Source organism: Fulmarus glacialis, unplaced genomic scaffold, assembly GCF_000690835.1.
Source record: "Fulmarus glacialis isolate BGI_N327 unplaced genomic scaffold, ASM69083v1 scaffold14477, whole genome shotgun sequence".
Taxonomy (NCBI): Eukaryota; Metazoa; Chordata; class Aves; order Procellariiformes; family Procellariidae; genus Fulmarus; species Fulmarus glacialis.
This window is the reverse complement of record NW_009225187.1, coordinates 1-1932: the sequence shown is the minus strand read 5'-3', so window position 1 is coordinate 1932 and position 1932 is coordinate 1. Positions and strand designations below refer to the sequence as shown.

The following is a 1932-nucleotide window of genomic DNA, read 5'->3' as shown; positions in this document are numbered from 1 at the left end:
GCGACTTTGGAGGAGGTAGTGTACACTTAAATCCTAAACAATTAGAGTGCTTGGGTGCCATCTCGCAAAACCCTGATTACGCAGCAGCTCAGAGCAGCACAGGGTAATGCAGCCCGCTCCTTGTGGGTATGGCTTCAGGAGGCTTGAAAGACAGAGTATCTCTCACCTGCTGACTGGGATGACAAAACAGCATTGTGGAAAAGTATATCTGAGGCTTGTCAGTATTTACAGGAACCGGCCACATGGCCAGGTGTGTGTTCATGTAACTTGTTAGGTCATGGTATGGAACTTTTTGCACCCAGTATGAAAACACCCCTATTAGAGGGTACCTCATTTGCCTTGAAAATAATTTCCTTGCTAGGGGCTGCTGTGGGAAAAGCCAGTGAGGGAGGTTATTCTATCACTAAGACAGCTCGCAATTATCAGACTGAAGAGACAGAGCCTGAAGCATTTCAAGTGCAGCAGCTCATGTTCTACAGGAACATCTTGCTGCACCGTTCGATAAGGGCAAGGCCACACAGGTGGTGTAATCCCAGGCACTGAGCGGGAGCTGCCTGCGGGCTCCGCTTTTAGGAAGAGTTGGCTGAGTTTTTGCTGTGGCCAAGGGATCTGCGCAACACAGCACAGGCCTGAAGGCCACGCTGTGCGTGCAGCGCGGCACAGCACAGGCACACAGAACGGTGACCGTAGCCAAATTTGCCTGTGAGTAATGACAGTGCTTCCCAGAGTAAGGCAGGCGGCTTTAAAACACTGTGTAAACACACAGATGATTTACAGGCTACAAGAAAGTTCACGAGCTTCCTGAAGTTACCTAGGGTGTAGTAATATGGCTGGTGAAAGGAAAAAACCAAAAAATTGAGCACTTCCCTTCTTTAGTCACTCAGCCATGCAGAATTGCTCCTAGAGCAGGTACCCGTTTTAATCAGAACATTTGATTTCTCTACCCACACCAAAGCCCTTCTGCCCCCAGATGAGATACTGTGATCTGGACTGCTGATTCACACCCAGCAGGTGTAAGGCGAGAACAAGACAGAACACTTTCTACACAAATGTATGTTTATTTTGTTAAAAAATAAGAGTTACACTTGCACCAGAGGCTTCTTTGTAGTCAGAATGCCCTTCTCAAACAGGAGCGTGGCTAGAGAAATCTTGTCCTCCAAGGTTTCACATGGAAGGGTATCCACACTGACGTGGTTTGGATAGGAAGACAGGAGAAATTCGATACTGTCTGTATACTCGGGATCTATCTCAAGAAACTTGGGTTCCTCCTTGTGATACACTCGTGAGTTTTCTGTTGTGTAATACAGCACCACACCTGTTTCTTCATTACACAATCTAATGATGCCATGGCGGAGAAGACGTACTTCTGTCTCTTTTGTTATCAGTATATCAACATCACAGGGACCTCCATCTTGCCAGCGGGCCGGGAAGCCGTACACGCTCCGCGCCTTTTCACTTTGCGTAAGCACTGGGGGGAGACAGTCATGAAGAAAGGACTTGGCTCTCTGATCCACGGCAGCATCGATGGGTGCATAGTCAACAAGCTTCTTTATCAGGCTCTGCACCTTCTCCATAAAGGCCGTTCGGCGAGCGTCGACTGCATCCGACTTGGCGACCCCCATGTACCCCAGGTAGTCCATGGGAAGCCCTTGCCGGTACTCCACGTCCTCCTCCAGGGCCATCTGCAGAGCAGCCGGGAGGAGCTTCTCCAGGAAGTCCCCCCAGGAGTTCCTCTGGTAGGAGGACACCGTGATGTGGAGCGAGTGCGCGTCAGGGAGACAGTCACCCTGGTGGATAAAGCCCCGGGGGAAGTACAGCAGGTCCCCGGCCTCCAGCACCGTCTCCAGCACGGGCTCGCCAAGCTCAGCCTGCGTGAGGTTTGCGCTGGAGAACTGGGGCAGCACCTCGGCGTCCGTCCGGGGGCTGTAGACG

At 51.2% G+C, this 1932-nt stretch overlaps 1 protein-coding gene across 1 annotated transcript; it reads right to left on the bottom strand.

Moving 5' to 3' along the window:
• Positions 1-1038: 1038 nt before the first annotated feature.
• Positions 1039-1928, bottom strand: LOC104080124 (chromosome unknown open reading frame, human C14orf169; the record flags this gene model as incomplete). Its single annotated transcript, XM_009582406.1, has 1 exon — positions 1039-1928. A coding segment is annotated over one exon (849 nt), but the record flags the coding sequence as incomplete, so codon positions are not given.
• Positions 1929-1932: the final 4 nt, after the last annotated feature.